At 38.6% G+C, this 18,714-nt stretch overlaps 1 protein-coding gene across 4 annotated transcripts in view; it reads right to left on the bottom strand.

Annotated features, from left to right (window-relative positions):
• Positions 1 to 18,714, bottom strand: part of LOC106871365 (uncharacterized) — a 50,685-nt gene that overhangs the window by 13,579 nt on the left and 18,392 nt on the right. The window contains exons 2-3 of one of the 4 annotated variants that reach the window (XM_089342902.1): positions 10,563 to 10,695; positions 5,656 to 8,316 (exon numbers count right to left, since the gene is read on the bottom strand). In XM_089342902.1, coding sequence (XP_089199028.1) covers positions 5,656 to 8,316; positions 10,563 to 10,695 — 2,794 coding nt within the window. The remainder of the gene's footprint in view (positions 1 to 5,655; positions 8,317 to 10,562; positions 10,696 to 18,714) is intronic. The other 3 variants (XM_014917774.3, XM_089342903.1, XM_089342904.1) reach the window with 3 other exon arrangements.

Raw genomic sequence — 18,714 nt, 5'->3', positions numbered from 1 at the left:
GATAATCCTCGTTGCAGGGCCTCTGACAGGACCCTTTGTTAAGAGAAGTGTGGAGGATAATCCTCGTTGCAGGGCCTCTGACAGGACCCTTTGTTAAGAGAAGTGTGGAGGATAATCCTCGTTGCAGGGCCTCTGACAGGACCCTTTGTTAAGAGAAGTGTGGAGGATAATCCTCCTTGCAGGGCCTCTGACAGCAGAACAGCTGTCAGGTATCTCCACAAACTTGGTTACCATGGCGGAGAAGCAAGAAGGAAGCCACTTCTTTGACCAGCCTATATCGAGCAGAGAAAAGATTGGGTCAGTCAGATGGTGGAGAGGCCACTAGCATTTTGGGATACTGTGATATTCTCTGATGAGTCCAGATTTGCCGTATTTTCTGACAGTTGCTGAGTGTGGGTCTGGAGACTCTGTGATCAAGAATTTGATCTGTAAAGACTGCAGCCAACAATGCAACATGGCAGCTATTCTGTGATGCTCTGGGGAGCAATTTGGAGCAATGCTCAATCAGAGCTAGTGGAGTGTGAGGGAAACATAAACTCAGATAAATATATGTCCATATTGCAGAAAGGACTCCCTCCAATCTTCGCCAGTGGTGAAATGATTAAAGAAAACTCTTTATTTATGGAAGATGGGGCTCCTTGCCACATGGCTAAAATTACCCAAGATTGGTTGGAAAAGAATGGCATTAAAAAACTTCCATGGCCTAGCCAGTCACCAGATATGAACCTTATTGAACACCTCTGGGACATAATGGACAGGACACTTCATAAAAAGAACAAGAAAGCATCTTCAAAGCCAGATCTTTGAGATTACTGCATGAAACTTGGCAAGAAATTCCTCAAGGGAATATTCATCATCTGATCATTAACATGCCTAATAGGGTCCTTGCATTGAAAAATGCAAAGGGAATGTCTACTAAATATTAAATATTCACATTATAACAATTAATAAATAATTTGAACGTATCATTTCAGATCTAAATAAATTTTAAAAGGATGTCTATTTACATATACATATATATATATATATATATATATATATATATATATATATTTGTGTGTGTGTGTGTGTGTGTGTGTATATATGTTTGTATATATATGTATGTGTGTGTGTGTGTGTATATATATGTACATGCATATATGGGTACAGGACGTCACCAATGGTTCAAACAACATGAAATATGTAAACAGAACTAATACATATCTAAATCTCTCAGAGAGATTTATGCAGTAGCAGCCCGATAAAGTGATAGTATGTTGTCAACTTAATGTGACAGTCCCATGAAAGGGAAGAATGCTACTGTTATTTAGCCCTAGGAAATGCTGTTTCCTGTTGGACTTTACACATTTACTATGTCAACTTGAAAACATAAGGACACAGAAAATCTGTCAAGTCCAACAGGAAATGGCTTTTCCAAGAGCTAAATAACAGTAGCATTCTTCCCTTTCAAGGGACTGTCACATTAAGTTGACAACATACTATCACTTTATGAAATATGTAAACAAACAAGTTAAATAGGTAAACACAGAGAAAGGACCCTTCTTCAGTTGTTGGCTCCCAAAATGAGGAGTAGATAGACAGCCGACAACTGATGAAGGGTCCTTCCTCTGTGTTTACTTGTCCTGTTCCCCATTTTTTTTCTCGTTTACATAATGAACTTGTTTGTTTACGTATTTCATGTTGTTTGAACCGTTAGTGATGTCCTGTACCCATATATAGATGTTAATATAGATATACTATATATTATTTATTATTTAATTCAACGCCATGCATCTATTTCCAAGTATATATACATACATACATATACACACACACACACACACACACATATATATATGCATGTATATATATTCTATCTTTTGTTTGTTTCAGTCATTTGACTGTGGCCATGCTGGGGCACCGCTTTCAAGGGTTTTAGTTGAACAAATCGACCCCAGAACTTAATAAACAAATTTTTTTTAGGCCTAGTACTTATTCTATCAGTCACTTTTGCCGAACCCCTAAGTTACAGGGATGTAAACACACCAATACCAGCTGTCAAGTAGTGGTGGGGGATAAACACACACACACATAATTATATATATATATATATAATTATATATATATATATATATATATATATATATATATATATATATATATATGACAGGCGTCTTTCAGTTTCTATCTACCAAATCCACTCACAAGGCTTTGGTCAGTCCAAGGCTACAGTAGAAGACACAAATAAAGTACCAGTATTCCTTTCATCTTCATCATTATCATTTAATGTTAGTTTTACCTTGCTGGTATGGGTTGGATGGTTTGACTGAGGACTGGCAAGACTGGAGAGCTGCACCAGGCTCAAGTCGTCCGTTTTGGCATGGTCTCTACAGCTGGATGCCCTTCCTAACATCAACCACTTTACAGAATGGACTGGGCACTTTTTACATGGCATAAACACCAGTGCTTCTTATGTGGCACCCTCACCAGTGCTTCTTATGTGGCACCATCACCAGTGCTTATGTGGCACTAGTGCCAGTGCTTTCGTTGTGGCACCTGTGCCAGCACCAACCAAGTACTGGGGAGTCAATGGAATCAACTTTCCCCAAGCTGGCAGAATCGTTAGAGTGCCAGAAAAAATGCTTTATGCTGTTCAAGATCTTTACGTTAAGAGTTCAAATCCTGCTCAGGCTAACTTTGCTTTTCGTCCTTTCAGAGTTGATAAAATAAAATAAAGTACAGGTCAAGTACTGGGGTCGATGTAGTTGACCATCCCCTCCCCTCCCCCTCCCCTCAAATCTGCTGGCCTTGTACCTATGAAGGGGTAGCAGAGTTGGTAGGGCATTGGAAGAAAAATGCTCCGCACTATTTATTACCGTTCTTTACATTCTGACATTAAATCCGGGCGAGGTTGACTTTGCCAGTCGTCCTTTTTTTGGGGGGGGGGGGGGGGGGGGGGCGATAAAATAAAGTACCAATTAACGACAGGGGTCAATGTCATTGACTAGTAGCTCACCTTACCTAATAAATTGCAGGCCTCATGCCAAAATTTCAAACCTTTATTATTATTATTATTATTATTATTATGCTTAGTGGTATTTCATCTGTCTTTAATGTTCTGAGTTCTAATTCCACCAGGGTCGACTTTGCCTTTCATCCTTTGGGAGGGATGGGGGCAATAAAATAAGTACCAGTGGAGTACTGGGTCAATGTGATCAACTTACCTCCTCACCCAAAATTGCTGGCCTTGAGTCCAAATTGGAAACCAGTATTATCAATATTATTATTATTATCAATATTATTATTATTATTATTATTATTATAATAAACAGTACAACAGCAACAGCAACAATGAAAGCTGACATCAAAATTGAGTTCAGTTGGAAAGCAAAAGAAAGAAAACACAAAAGAAAAAGAGACAAGCAGAAGCAGTTTTGACTTTTATGGCTGTGCACACTGTCCTTGAGCAAGACACTTCATTTCACACTGCCCCAGTCCACTTGGATGGCAAAAACGAGTAACTTTACAACAGACTGGTGTCCTGTCTAGGGAGGAATATATACCCCAGAGAAACTGACCGTACGCTCCTTATGGCTTCACCATACAGAAATAGATTGGTGGAGGCGGATGGTTTAATGGTTAGGGGTGTCGGAGATATGATTGTAAGATTGCGGTTTCAATTCCTGGACTGAGTGATGCATTGTGTTCTTGAGCAAGACACTTCATTTCATGTTGTTCCAGTGCACTCAGCTTGTCAACATGATTAATCCTGTCCCGAAGTGGCATCCCCTCCAGAGAAACTAGGAAACCAACTCTATGTTCCTTACAAGAGTAATGAGGACTGACCATACAGAAAGAGGCTGGGGGAGATGCATAGCTTAGTGGTTAGGCTGTTGGACTAATGATTCTAAGATTGTGGTTTCAATTCCTGGACTGAGCAACGCATTGTGTTCTTGAGCAAGACACTTCATTTCACGTTGCTCCAGTCCACTCAGCTGGCAATAGTGAGTAATCCTGCGAGGGACTGGAGTCCTGTCCAGGAGGGAAATATACACAGCAGAGAAACTGGCCGTATATACCTTAGAGATTAATGTGGATTCACCATACAGAAATAGACTGGTGGATGGCTTAGTGGTTAGGGTGTTGGATTCATGATCGTAAGATCGTGGTTTCAATTTCTGGTCTGGGTGATGAGTTATGACTTTGAGCAAGACACTTTATTTCACGTTACTCCAGTCCACTCAGCTGGCAAAAACAAGGTTGCGACAGACCAGCATCCCATTCAGAAGGGAATATATGCACCAGAGAAACCTGAAAACCAACCCTATAATCCTTTCATATGACTCAGGAAGGACCTTTATCCTTTATCCTATCTCCCCTATTAAATCACAATAACACTCCGCACTATCAGATGGGATCTCAAATGCAATGAGCTCATACGGTTGATACAGCACGTTGCCATAGCAATGCCAGCCCCTTGCCAACATCCTATCTGAGCATGTGGGCTGAAGAATATGGTAAACAGCTTATGTTGCTTCTACAGCATTAACACTATATGGACATGAGCTGACCATCAAGGACTAACATTGAGAAGCTATCTTGAATTTGTCTCAAATCCTGTTACTCTTCTCTAAATGCCTGATGAGATGGGTTCGTCCTACACACCCAGGAAACTTTATGTCATGTGAAGCTGAGTCAAACTGTTATTTAAATATACAAGTCATTCCTACCAAATGTGTTGAGTGCCACTCTGATTTGTCCACTCACTTGAATACACACATGTAGGAACACATGTGATATATATATATATATATATATATATATATATATATCATCGTTTAACATCCATTTCCATGCTGACATGGGTTGGACGGTTTGACTGAAGACTGGTGAGCCAGAGGCTGCACCAGGCTCAATCTGGTCTGGCAAAGTTTCTACAGCTGGATGCTCTTCCTAACGCCAACCACTCCAAGAGTGTAGTGGGTGCTTTTAATATATATATATATATATCAATTTAATACACAATTACAAAAGGGCTACTGATGGTTTCATGCTTTTATGATACTTTAATTTGGCAGGAGTACTTTTGTTATTGATTCTACCTATATTGGATCTATAAACTATATACACCTGTGTGTGTGTGTGTGTATATATATATATATATATATATATATATGTATGTACATATATATAGGTATATACATATATGTACATATACACACACACTGCACAAATGTATACACATGTATATATTATATACACAAATTCATTTAATATTCTTGAAATGAAATATGGGATAAAACACACACACATATAAGCCAGAAATAATAAATTTTGTGCTTATTGTTAATTACAGTCTAGGAATCTTTTAGTTGAAAGAACTAAAGAAAATAAAAAAACATCCTGAAATGGTCAAGCATTCAGGGCCAAATTAACTTCTGCACAATAAAGAACGGCACGGTTGGATATTATCTCTCAGATATAACTTGCTCCTGATTTTAATATTCCATTTCTGTGCTTTCCTTTTGCCCAACAATTTTTGGTAAGGTTTCTTTTTTTTGTGTAAACGAAAATGGGGGGGTGGGGGTGGAATGGTTGAAACTAAAAAAAAAAAAAAAGCAAACAAACCCACAAAACAAAATAAACACAGAAACATGCCTGAATAATAAGACTCACCAATCCACTGTGACATGGCGCCTCGACTGAATGGCCTGAGTGGGAGGAATTTTCCGAAACTAACACAACCAGTGAAGAGTATGGTATACGGACTAATTTCACGATTGGCTGCCTCACCCCTAGATATTTAACCAATGAGTCGGTTTTGCAATTAAATCGCCTCCACTGCTCGGTACCTTGTGATACCGAAGAGAGCTCAGAGTTGTAAGTAGGGAAAGCTCGAGAGCCAGTGCCATGAAACTCACTAAGGGCCAAAACACTACGATCTTCAATTCTAGGAGCAGGTATGGTCTCAACAGGAGGCAGAACCGTCATGTCAGAGTCGTCCCTGTCACTTGTCTCAAACAGTGAGTCTCTGCTTAAATGACTCTTCAATACTCGACAATCCCAGGGTTTAAAATTTTTCGGCAGCTGTGCGTCATGGATCGAACTAGGTGTTAGACATGTCATTTCTGGCATAAAGTCCTGTAAATAACAATGCTGACTCCGGTAAAGAGTCTTATAACTCTTCTTTTGTTCTGTGGTCTGTAACTCTGCTAACTCCTTATGGAAGTCAAACAATATGCTGTCATAGTCAAAGGAAAAGCTGTCTTTGCTGTCATTGTATTGGGTTAAAAAAGGGTGTGTTAGTGGGGTAACAAAAGGTTTTCTCACCTTTGGAGAAAGCTTGTCATCATCCATCCTATCATCACCTTTTGTCGTCATCGTTGTTGCTGCTGTATCACAAGTAGGCAAATCATTTTGCAATGCGTTATCACTTTCAGAATTGACAGGCACATTCTCTCGAATAATGCGCATAGTGTAAATGGAATTATCAGCACCTTCTTTTCCAGCATTCAAGGATCTGGATGCTGGGTTTTCACTGTCAGAGCTGTATAGTCCTTTCTCACGAATAATCTTTACTTTGGACGTGAAGGCACAACCACCTTGCCCACTTTTACCACAAGATTTATTGCTTGATTCTTTGGAAGCAAGATGGTGCTTGGCACCACCAGCTGCGTAATTAATTAGTAGATCCTCATCACTGTCTGAACTGCTCGACCGTTTTTGATTCTGAGAATATAACAGTTTGATTTGCGAAAGTTTCAGGTCATCAGATTCGAATTCTGAATGTGACGATGATGCTGAAGAAACTAATTGTTGTGGCTGTTCATCTTGAGAATCGGACAATTTTCTTCTTTTTCTTCTGATCGTTTTTCTATTAAGATCAGAACTGGAATCAGAATCAGAGTCTGAGTCTTTAAGTATTTCCTTTTTAGACAAAGAAATTTTGAATGGCTTCACCGTTTTCTGTGTTCTGTTATTATCACATGCTGTTGCTTGATTCTTGGACTGTCCACTTTTCAATGCTTGACCGGAAGACCATTTCATTCGTGAAGTATTCAACACTGGACTTTCGGGATCACTTTCCTCTATGTTCTCCACTTTGAATGGACTTTTGCTATCGGAATCACTGGTGATGATTTTCTTGGCTTTCTTTGACTTCACATTTCCCAGGGTACTGTTTATGATACGGTTCCGAAACAGACGAATTCTAATTGGACTGTTATTTGACTCAGATGAATCACTTACCTGTATTAGCTTCTTCAGCTTGGCTGGCGGTGTGAAAGCACTATCGGAACTAACATTACCTGACTCAAGGGATGCTTTGTAAGGGCGGCTACGAACTGGTGTGCCCATCTCCTTCATAACATTATTCTTCTCCGCAGTCACTTCCTGGCTATCGCTGGAAAGTAATGAGAACGGTGTGTTCCTGATACGTGAAACATTTTTCACAACTGACTCATCCGTCTCTTGTTCTACATCCTCATCACTGTGCAAACTGGTGACAGCATCACTGCTGTCTTCAAAAACAGACTGAAGAACCTCAAATGCTGACAATCTCTTTGAATTTGGAACCATCACCAATTTTCCTGATTTATCTTCTGTACAAGGTTTCAGAGACGATGAGATTTGGCATTCTTTTTCCTCAGAGACCTTTAAATCATTTCTGTCATCGTTACAAGACACGTCAGCATCAGCATCTGGGAGAACTATGCTGGTTTCTGCAACAATGAGAGATGATTTTTTCTTACCACTTTGTTGTACAGATGTCAATTCTTTCTGAGTTGGTTTGGCAATGACTCGAATGTTTCTTCGAGAATGACTCATGCCAATTGTCTTACTCATCATTTTTGAACTTCCATGCACAGCATCCTGCAAATTCCCATCACTCCCACCACCACTAACATCATTTTCATCTTCTTTGACTGCATCAGTCTCCAGATCTACCTCATCTTTTACATCACCATAGTTATCTTCACTGCTTTTGACATTATCAACACTTTTGGCATCACTCTCCAAACTGACATCATTTTTTCGGTCAGTTCCAATATTTTGATCATCCTTGGCACCAGCCTTACAATTAGCAGCATCACCATTAATCTCACAACTACCATCACCATCACAATCATCATCATCATCATCATCATCATCATCATCAACAGACCCTGCTTCTTTTGGCAACTCACTTCCATTTTGGGCACCACTGCCTGATTTTTCTCTGGCGCTATCTGATATCTCCATCGTGCTCTTGTTCTCTGGTAAGACTGTCGTTTCTGATGCTTTTGATGATGTTGTGTCTTTCATCTCAGTGTTTCTGTCATCTTCATCTGCAGATTTCTGCAAGGGGAGAGAGTAAAGGAAAAAAAATAAAAGAAAAAGAAATCAACATATTGCTTTAATTAAATAAATTTATTTTCATTTATTACATTTTTTGTCTTTAAGACAAACATGATTGCATACAGCCACACACAAGCTATATATATACCCCAATCATGTGGGTGTGTATATAGATATGTATATATACATATAACAGACATATATATATATATATATATATGTATATATATATATACACATATATACCACACACATATACATGCATACACACATATATATATATACACACATACACATATATATATACACACACACATATATATATATACACACATACACATATATATATATATATATATATATACACACACACACATATATATATACACACACATACACATATATATACACACACATACATACATATATATATATACACACATACATATATACACATACATACATATACACACACACATGCATACATACATATATACATACACATACATACATATACACACACACACACACATATATATGGTTTCTGTCTACCAGATCCATTCACATGCCTTGATGGGCCCAAACCTGCACTATAAAACACATGCCCAATGTGCTGTAGAGTCAGACTGAACCCAAGGCCACATGGTTGGGAAGCAAGCTTCTTAACCACACAGCCACGTCTGTGTCAATTCAGTAAAATAATTTTGTCCTTATTAGCTGGTGTTTGGAACATAAATAAACATAATTTTGATGGCAGGTTCTAATTTAGATCACTTTAACCCTTTTGTTACCATATTTTTGTTGAAATACATAGCTTTGGTTCCAACTAATTAAGAAAATAATGAAGAATTTGGTAAAAAATATTTGTCATTGGTATTTGGAACATTGAAATTTTGATGAAAGGTTTTTAAGTTAGACTCCTTGGTTGACTGGTAAATTCCACTGTGGTAAATAATTCCACCACGGAAAATTCCACCATAGATGAAATTATCATTATCATTATCATAATTTTTATCATCATCATTATTTAGAAGGGTTCCACGATGGTTAGCGCTCATCACTAACATTCACACATCCAAATTTGTGGCAACTATGCACCGCCCTTAAATCTGAGGGAGGATTAAGCGAGACAAAAGTTGCACAGGTTCAACCTGAAGACTCAACTACAAAAAAACCATCAAATAATTGATGCACGACTGAAGAAGCTACTTCAGGGATATCAAAATGAAAACCCTCTGCAATTTTTAAGAAGTATTGCACACAATTTGTCTTAAAAAAATTTTATTTTTAAATAAATTAAACTTTTTTTTTTATCCTAAATCTGTTTCACAATATACTCACTATTATTTTTTATCCAATTGTTATAATAAAATGTGTGCAGAAATTTAATCTTTTCTTTCTTTATCCCAAATTATATTATTTTTGAAATTTTGCGAGGAGTCTTTTTCATAGATTCTTGCTCGATGGGAGGACATTAAAGTGATCCCATCTCAATTGAAGTAGATTATAAAGATTATTTTCTATCTCACCTTCAGACTCTCTCTCTTCTTAAGATCTGAGAGATAGACAGATTAAATAACATAGGTATTGACCCATGGTCTAGAGAAACTGACCACAGTGATTATTAGCAGGCGGAATTTACCATGGTGGAATATACAGTGGAGGAATTTACCTAGAACCGACTCCTTAACCCCTTGCAGACAGATTTGGTACTGACAGTCTGTGCTGTGTACCTGGTATTAGGCCGTTCAGTAACTACATAATTTACATGCAAGGAATTTGACAGTGTGTTTACAGACTCTTCTTAGTGTAGCAGATTTGAGAACATGATGCCACACAGAGCGAGACATTGCACTGCTCACACACACACACAGAGTTTCAATGTGGTCAGCACCACTTCCTGTCTGCAAGGGGTTAACCCTTTTTTACCATATTTTTGTTGAAATACACTAAATTGCTTCAGTTTAGTTTGAAAACAACAAAGAATTTAGTGAAAAGCTGGGTGTTTCAAACGTAAATTAGCATGGAATGTTTACAGAAAGTTTTAAGTTTTATATCAGACAGGAAGTGTGTACCATAAGACCAAGGTTTTATGGTACACACTTCCTGTCTGATCTAAAACTTAAACTTTCCGTTAAAATTCTGTGGTCACAGATGGGATGGTATCAAAAAGAAGAGAAAAAAACAAAACAAAGACAAACAACAACCTGCCCCCTTTCTCTAAAGCAATGAAACCCCCAACTTACATCTTTTCCTACATTGAATTCAAACAACAACTTGATGATAACGTCGGTAAGGAGAGTCTTTTGCTCGGAATTCAAACTGGTTCTGTTTGAGTGCTGTAAGTATTGCTTCCGCACAATCTTCTTGGTCAGCAAGCTACAACAACAACAACAACAAACATAAATATAATAAACTGCTTGAAATAAACGAACTACAATCAAATATTTAAATAAGTACCACCACCACTACTACCATCATCATCATTCTCATCATCATCTTGTTGTTTAACCCATTAGCTTTTAACCCTTTCGTTACCAGCCTGGCTGAAACCGCTTCTGGCTCTGTAGTACAAATGTCTCGTTTTCTAAAGTTTTGAATTAAACTCTTCCACCAAACCTTAGTCACAATTTATGTTCCTAACACTAGCTTAATGATAACTAAGTTATTTTACTAAATTCTTTGTTATATTTAAAATTAATTGAAAGAAACATAGAGCATCTCAAGAGAATTTGTAACAAAAAGGTTAAAATATATAGTAGAGAAACAATCCTTAACCCTTTCATTAACAACCCACCTGAAACTGCCTCTGGCCCTGTAGTACAAATGTCTTGTTTTCATAAGTTTTGAATTAAAATCTTCCACCAAACCTTAGTCACAATTCATGTTCCTAACACTAGCTGAATGATAACTAAGTTGTTTTACTAAATTCTTTGTTATATTTAAAATTCATACCAGTCATATCCTGGGTCCAAATATTCTAATTGTTTTATGTTCAAACTGGTTAGGTGAGCTTGGCTCCGTTAGTATTCATCATCATCCTTTAACGTCTGTTGTCCATGCTGGCATGGGTTGGACGGTTTGACTGGGCTGGTACACTGGATGCCCGTCCTAATGCCAACCACTCCGAGAATGTAATGGGTGTTTTTACGTGCCAATGGCATGGGTGTCATTTTTGTGTGACACCGGGGTGCATTTACATGTCACCTGCACAGGTGCCAATTTGCGTGACATTGTTATCTGCCACAACTGTGATTTTGTTTGGCTTGATGGGTTTTCTTCTCAAGCATGACATAATGCCAATGGTCTTGGTCATTGCCTCCATGAGGCCCAACAGTCAAAAGGAACTCAGCCACTTTGCCTCTGTGAGGCCCAATGCTTGAAAGGTGTTTTTTACATGCCACCAGTACGGGTGTACTTAGCTTGATGAGTCCTCTCAAGCACAGCACATCGCTAAAGGTCTCGGTCACCAGTCATTGCCTCAGTGAGGCTCAAAGTTCGAAGATCATGCTTCACCACCTCGACCTATGTCTTCCTGGGTCTACCTCTACTGCAGGTTCCCTCCACAGAGATCTGCACTTCTTTACACACAGGGTTAAATTAAAATTTAGCATCTACAGTGAGATGTGTCTCTTCAGATAATTTAAACTTTGTGCGACGTATAAGTTTGCTTTTTAAATGTTGTTTATTCTTATCTCTTTACCTCTTTCCATACGATTAGGGCACTTTGTGGTCAAAATATCAACTACAACATATTTTATTTCTTTACCAACATTATGCTTTCAGTTTTAAGATAAGCTGGCTTTGATAATGATTCAAGCATTAATTTGGTAGCCATTTTATGAATCTCAGAACAATGAATGGCAAAGTCAGTTTTCAAAGTATTTGAACTCAAAACTTGTTTTTTCTTGAGCCTTACAACTTATAAGGCTGATTGCTCAGTTTCCATGGAGCTTAAGTGACCGAGATAATGCACTGGTTACAACAGTGAGGGTTCCAGTTGATCTGGTCAACGAAACTGCCTGCTCATGAAATTAACATGCAAGTGGCTGAGTACTCCACAGACATGCATACCCTTAACGTAGTTCTCAGGGAGATTCAGTGTGACACAGAGTGTGACAAGGCTGGCCCTTTGAACTACAGATACTATTAATTTTTGCCTGTTGAGTGAACTGGAACAATGCAGAATAAAGTGTCTTGAATAAGGATACAATGCCCTGTTGGGTATTGAACTCACGACTTTACAACTGTGAGGCGAATACCTCAACCACTTAGCCATGGGCCTTCAATATCTTTGAAGGCCCATGGCTTCATAAAAACAATACCCTCAAACAGGATGCCATAAAAACAATACCCTCAAACAGGATGCCAACAGGTTAGCAACTTTTGAAGGGAGGGGACAAATCCTATTTCTGCTAGAAATATGAACCAAATTCCTCTAAATCACACCAGACCAAGATGGACAAACGCATCAGACAACAAAGTTAGAGATATACACATATACACAAAGAAAAAAAAAATTAAATTAAAAAAAAAAACCCACCAGGAGTTGCATGAGTATACCTGGAACACTTTTGCTCATAGGTTTGTGGGAAAAGGCACATGTGGAGTTAAACCACCACAACGAAATGGGCAACAATAGTTTATATACAAAGGCTAATCCAAGGAATTAACACTAACCCCTGTCCTCAGAAATAGCTGGGTCTTTGGACCAATGTACAACATTATTATTATCATTATTATTATTACTATTATTATCATCATCATCAATATTATAGAAATAAGTAAAACATGCTGTGTCCTGAATTCCACCAAAGAGGGTTCTGCTAATCCCAGGATTACTGAAACTAACTTTGATAACATGACAGCAATAAAATATTGAGTGAGTGTGTGTGTGTGTGAATGCATTATTAAGGTACGCTTATATCTATTTATCTATCTACTCCACCTCTCTCTCTCTCTCTCATATATATGTATGTATATGTGTATGCATGTATTGTGTATGCATTACGTATCTCTTTCTATATATATATATGTATGTATCCATACGTGTGAATGTATGTGTATATGTGTGTGTGTGTGTATGTATTATGTATCTCTCTCTCTCTCTCTCTCTCTCTCTCTCTCTCTCTCTATATATATATATATATATATATATATATATATATATATATATATATATATATATATATATATATATATGTATATATATATATATGTATGTATACATATATGTATTAATGTGTGCGTGTGATTTCATGTGCATGCATGTGTGTTTAATGACAAAATCCAGAACAGCTGGTAAAATAAGAAAGTCAGGACTGAAAAACTGTAATCTAAGAAGGGTGGATGGGGTGAGGTGGGGTGGGAGTCGAAAGGTATTTGGGCAAAGTGTTGCGTAAATGTGAGACAATACAGCCTGATTGTCATGGTGATGGTGGTCGATATTTATGGAGGAGATGCCTCAGTAAGACAGACATAAGTAAACAGATAGGCAGACAAATTTTACATAAGCAGACATATGTCTGCGTGTGTGTGTATACATATGTATCATTATCATCGTTGTTTAACGTCTGCTTTCCATGCTGGCATGGGTTGGATGGTTAGACTGAGGACTGGCAAGTCGGGAGGCTGCACCAGACTACAATCTGATCTGGCAAGGTTTCTACAGCTGGGTGCCCTTCCTAACGCCAACCACTCTGAGAGTGTGGTGGGTGCTTTCACGTGCCACCGACATGAGAGCTAGTCAGGCAGTACTGGCAATGGCAACGCTCAAATGGTGTTTTTACGTGTCACCTGCACAGGAGCCAGTCCAGCGGCACTGGCAACGCCCTCGCTCGAATGCTATTTTTCACGTACCACCGGCACAAGTGCCAGTAAGGCGATGCTGGTAATGATCACACTCGAATGGTGCTTTTTACGTGCCACCGGCACGGGGGCCAGTCAGTGACCCCGGCAACGATCACGTTCGGATGGTGCTCTTAGCGCTCCACTAGCACGGATGCCAGTTATGCAGTGCTGTCATCGAATTTGATTTCGATTTTACCAATCTGATCTGGCAAGGTTTCTACAGCTGGATGCCCTTCTTAACGCCAACCACTCAGAGAGAGTAGTGGGTGCTTTTTACGTGCCACTGATACGGGAGCCAGTCAAGCAGGACTGGCATCGACCATGCTCAAATGGTGTTTTTTACGTGCCAGTAAGGCAGCACTGTCGTCAGCCACGACTATGATTTCACTTGGTTCAACAGGTCTTCACAAGCACAGCACATTGCCCAACGATTGAAGGGTGCTTTTTTTTAAACGGGCAAGTTGTGTGACACTGGCATCGGCCATGACTACAATCTCACTTTGCTCGCCGGATCTCCTCAAGCATGGTATATCTCCAAAGGTCTCGCTCACTAGTCATTGCTTCTGTGATGCCCAATGTTTGAAGGTCATGCTTTACCACCTAATCCCAGGTCTTCCTGGGTCTACCACTTCCACAGGTTTCCTCCACAGTTAGGGTGTGACATTTCTTCACACAGCTGTCCTCATATATGTGTGTGTGTCTATATATGTATATATATGTATTCTTTTTATTGTTCCAGTCATTTGAATGTGGCCATGCTGGAGTACTACTGCCTTGAAGGGTTTTAGTTGAATGAACTGGCCCTAAAACTTATTTCTTAAGCCTAGTAATTATTTTATTGGTCTCTTTTGGTCAAACTGCTAAGTTATGAGGAAGTAAATACACCAACACCAGTTGTCAAGTGATGGTGGAGGGGACAAATACAGACACACAAAACATATATACATATATATATACATACATACACACACACACATATATATGATGGGCTTCTTTCAGTTTCCCTCTACAAAATCCACTCACAAGGCTTTGGTCGTTCTGAGGGTATAGCAGAAGACACTTTTCCAAGGTGCCATGCAGTGGGGACTGAACCCAGAACCATGTGGTCGGGAAGCAAGTTTCTTACTGCGAGCTGGCAGAATGGTTAGCATGCCGGACAAAATGCTCAGAGGCACTCCATCTGTCTTGACGTTCTGAGTTCAAATTAAGCTGTGGTTGACTTCGTCTTTCATCCTCTTGAGGTCAATAAAATAAAGTACCAGCTGTACACTGGGGGGAGGGAGGGGTAAATGTAATCGACCTGTCTCCTCCCCAACCCAAATTTCAGACCTTGTCAGCATGCCAGGCAAAATGCTGAGTGGCATTTCGTCCGTCTGTACTTAGGAGTTCCGCCAAGATTGACTTTGCCTTTCATCATTTGGAAGTTGATAAAATAAAGTACCAGTTGGACACTGGGGTTCATGTAATTGACAAGTCCTCTCCCCCGAAACTCCAGGCCTTGTGCCTTTAGTAGAAAAGATTATTATTATTATTATTATTGTTACCTCTGCCTTAGCGAAGGTGGAGGTATTGTTTTCAATCGTGTTTGTTTGTTTGTCCGTGGACAAGATATCTCAAGAACCGCTGGATGAATTCAGATGAAACTTTCAGGAATGTTTGGCCTCATGACTAGCACAGACTGATTAGATTTTGGGATCAATCCGGTACAGGACAAGGGTTTTGGATTATTTTTCCTGTTTTTTTACTTAATTTTTGAGAGCAATCAGGTTCATTTTTAGTATTCGCATTTGTGAGAGCCATTGAGTTTATTTCAGATTTTCTTATTTTAAAAATCATCTTTGGTTAATCATTGAGAGGACGTTGGTGTTGCATTGGTGGAAGTTTGCGCTCTCTGGGAGCTCTTGTTATTATTATTATTATTGTTATTATTATCAAGGCATCGAGCTGGCAGAATCATTTGCATGCTGGAGGAAATGCTTAGCAGTATTTCGCCCATGGCTACGTTCCGAGTTCAAATTCTGCTGAGGTCAACTTTGCCTTTCATCCTTTCGGGGTTGATAAAATAAGTACCAGTAAAACACTGGGGTCAATGTAATCAGCTTATCCACTCCCCTCCCCCCAAAATAGCTGCCCTTGTGGCAAAATTTGAAACCATTATTATTATTATTATTAAAAATTACCAGGCAAAATGCTTAGCAGCATTTTATTTATCTCTACATTCTGAGTTCAAATCTCACTGAGGTTAACTTTGCCTCTCATCCTGGGGGGGGGGGGGGGGGGGGAATAAAATAAGTACCAGTTGAGTACTGGGGTTGATATAATCAACAATAACCCCTCCCACAAACCAATGGCTTTGTACCAAAACTTCAAGCCATTATTTTTATTCCATTTTTATTACACATACACACACACACATTTTATATACACATACAATTACATACTTATATGTCACACATATCTGTGGTATCTGACTATAAAAATTCCACTCACACACCATCAAAGAACCAACTGTGATGATGACAGAAGCCATTTGTCCATGTGACGTGTTACAAACTAGGACTGAACCCTTTTACCAGAGGGCTACGCACTACGAAATATACCTTCTAATCACAGAGTTTCATGCCTGCACACAAAGCAAATATTATCAAACAGCGACAATCCACCCATTACGATGTAGTAAATGTCATTTTAGTTAATCTGGCTTACAATGACTTCTTGTGTTGTTCAGCAACCCACGTTTCCCAGGCGCTAAATACAATATGGCCTCTTTTATATTACATTAGATTACATTATATTATATAATACAAGATGGGTGGGTGGGGTGCTGGCTTTGTTTGGGTAAAAGAAAATACAAAATGATTTATGATTTTACTCAACATATTCCCCTCTCATATTCACACACTTATTGCAGTGGTCTTTCAGTTTTTCTAAGCCTTATGAAAGAACTCAGACGGTTGGGCCTCCAACTAGTCCTTTTGTTGTGACACCCTTAAAGCCAGGAACTTTTCAGCACCCCTCGTGTGTGTGTGTGCATATATACTGTGTATACCGTGTGGGTATATACACCATATATTTCCGTGTGTAAGACGACCTTTAGATAAGATGAGGTCAAAATTTGTAGAGAATTTCATGAATTCATTTTATATCTTTAGTATAAGACAACTGCTAAATTACAAAACAATCTGTGTACAGGTTAGCTTTAGCAACAAGTATATTTATAAATATTGGTCATGTGAAGATGATGTTATTACAAATGTTTTTTACTTACTGTATCCTTAGAAATTAAAATAAACGAAATAACAGATCCATTTCTATATCATGATTTTTTCATACACACGTCACCTAAAAGGGAACCTGATTCTTCTTTATCAAAACTTTATCGCTATCATAACAACTGCTAACAACAATACAATAATGGTGGTTCATATGACTGAAATGCCCTAAACAGTTACAGTCAGCCTGGAGTATTAATAACCATTTACCTATACTTCGTATAAAATCACAAACTGTCAAGTCAAGTGAAATTTATAATTATTTTATACCCACACCAATATGCAACCATCAGCAAAAAGAAGAAAATATGAGGCTAGTTTCAAATTGAAAGTTATAGAAGTAGCCAAGAGTTTAAACAATTGTGCTGCTGCTAGGACATTCGATGTTACTGAGATGGTACAAGGGTGGAGAAAGAATGAGGAAAAATTAAGAGAAATGCCCAAACAAAAATGTGTAATGAGAAGAGGAGCCAATCGTTGGCCGAAGCTGGAAAATGTAGCAGAATGGTCCAGCAGAGACAGCATGGCTACATTGTAACATGAAATAAAACGAGATCTTATGCCCTAAAATGGGATAAATTATATAAAGAAAAAAGTAAAGATTTTAAAGCAACAGTAGGCTGGTGCAATCGTTTTATGAACAGAAATTCATCATGCATTATCTTGCAGCTTCAAGATTTCACTGATGTGAGTGTTTATTTTTAGAGTGACATTGTAGGGTAGGTGTGAGAGGCTGGATATGGTTGGCTTGAATATAAAATGGAGAATATTTGGGCTGGATATGGCCAGTTTAAATGTTAAATGGTTAAAGCAATTTAGTTGGAACCATTTTTCTTTCTTGCAGGTCATGTCTTTTAGATTTATGAAGAAATCCCAAGAGCCTGTGGAGCTAGATTTTTCTTTAAAACTTTGGTGGAAGCACAGCACACACATTCTTCAACAGGGCCGTCAAGACTTTTGAAAGGAAGGATAATTCACGAAAAGTGATTCTCAGACTGAAGATGCGGTCTGAAGAATGCTGGAAGTAAAAATGGATTTTTTGGAAAGGTATCCTGCAACCTCTCCACAGTGTTTAATTGTATGTGCAGAGGTGGTCCCAAGGACAATGAGATAAATCCAAGGCATGGTTATTGCTAGTTGAAAACTAATTGTATGGTAACAGACTAGCAGTGAGGAAGTGGGGAGGGGGAGCTAATTAAATTGACGAACTTCACCATCTCCCCCATCAACTCAGACAAAGATTTGTGGCCTTGTACCAATTCAGACACACACACAA

Source organism: Octopus bimaculoides, chromosome 26, assembly GCF_046866305.1.
Source record: "Octopus bimaculoides isolate indiv1 chromosome 26, ASM4686630v1, whole genome shotgun sequence".
NCBI lineage: Eukaryota > Metazoa > Mollusca > Cephalopoda > Octopoda > Octopodidae > Octopus > Octopus bimaculoides.
Note: the sequence above shows the minus strand (reverse complement) of the source record. Positions and strands in the feature narration are given on the sequence as shown.